The 627-nt window shown below is 39.9% G+C and overlaps 1 protein-coding gene across 1 annotated transcript in view; it reads right to left on the bottom strand.

The window, feature by feature from the left end:
- LOC119585942 (dipeptidyl peptidase 4-like) overlaps nt 1–627 on the bottom strand; it is a 99,547-nt gene that overhangs the window by 25,453 nt on the left and 73,467 nt on the right. Inside the window, exon 8 of the mRNA XM_037934657.1 lies at nt 57–214. Within this exon, the coding sequence (XP_037790585.1) occupies nt 57–214 (158 nt within the window). The remainder of the gene's footprint in view (nt 1–56; nt 215–627) is intronic.

The following is a 627-nucleotide window of genomic DNA, read 5'->3' as shown; positions in this document are numbered from 1 at the left end:
GGGATGAACTAATCCCACCGCCATCAACAAGAGGGCCGTTCCGCCCCGAGCACCACCTTGGGATATCTGAGCCAGTGCACCAGCGAGTACTGCAGCTCGGGGCCGTACTGCGGGATGTGCACCATGTCGACCAGCGTATCGTTGATGGAGGCGTAGGCAAGCATGCGGCCGTCGGGAGAAAACCACACAGCGCTGTTCGTCCCCAGGATCTCCTCTGCATAAGGAAATAAATACATTAGACGAGGTAATACAGCAAAAAAGGATAATAAATAAAGAAAATCAATGAAAGATAAGAGAAAAAAATCTCATAACAAAATATAAATGGTTTAGGAGATGTAGTTAGGTTTTTTGCTATACAAAAACAGCAAATCAATAACGAACATTGAAAATCAACATAGATATTACGTTTTATCAATGTTTTGCTTTATAATAAATGTTGCTTTTTATAATGGTGGCAGCTTGAAGATGATTATGGGATAATATTCTATAACAGTCAGGTTGTGATGACGTTATGAAAATCCCGAAAGTGATGTTGATTTTCATATTCTTATGAATGATAGTGTGTTGCTTATACAACATAAGTGACAAGGATAATATATAGTGAGCATGAAGGAGAAAATGATGGCG

This window comes from Penaeus monodon, chromosome 20 (assembly GCF_015228065.2).
Source record: "Penaeus monodon isolate SGIC_2016 chromosome 20, NSTDA_Pmon_1, whole genome shotgun sequence".
In the NCBI taxonomy this organism is placed as follows: domain Eukaryota; kingdom Metazoa; phylum Arthropoda; class Malacostraca; order Decapoda; family Penaeidae; genus Penaeus; species Penaeus monodon.
Note: the sequence above shows the minus strand (reverse complement) of the source record. Positions and strands in the feature narration are given on the sequence as shown.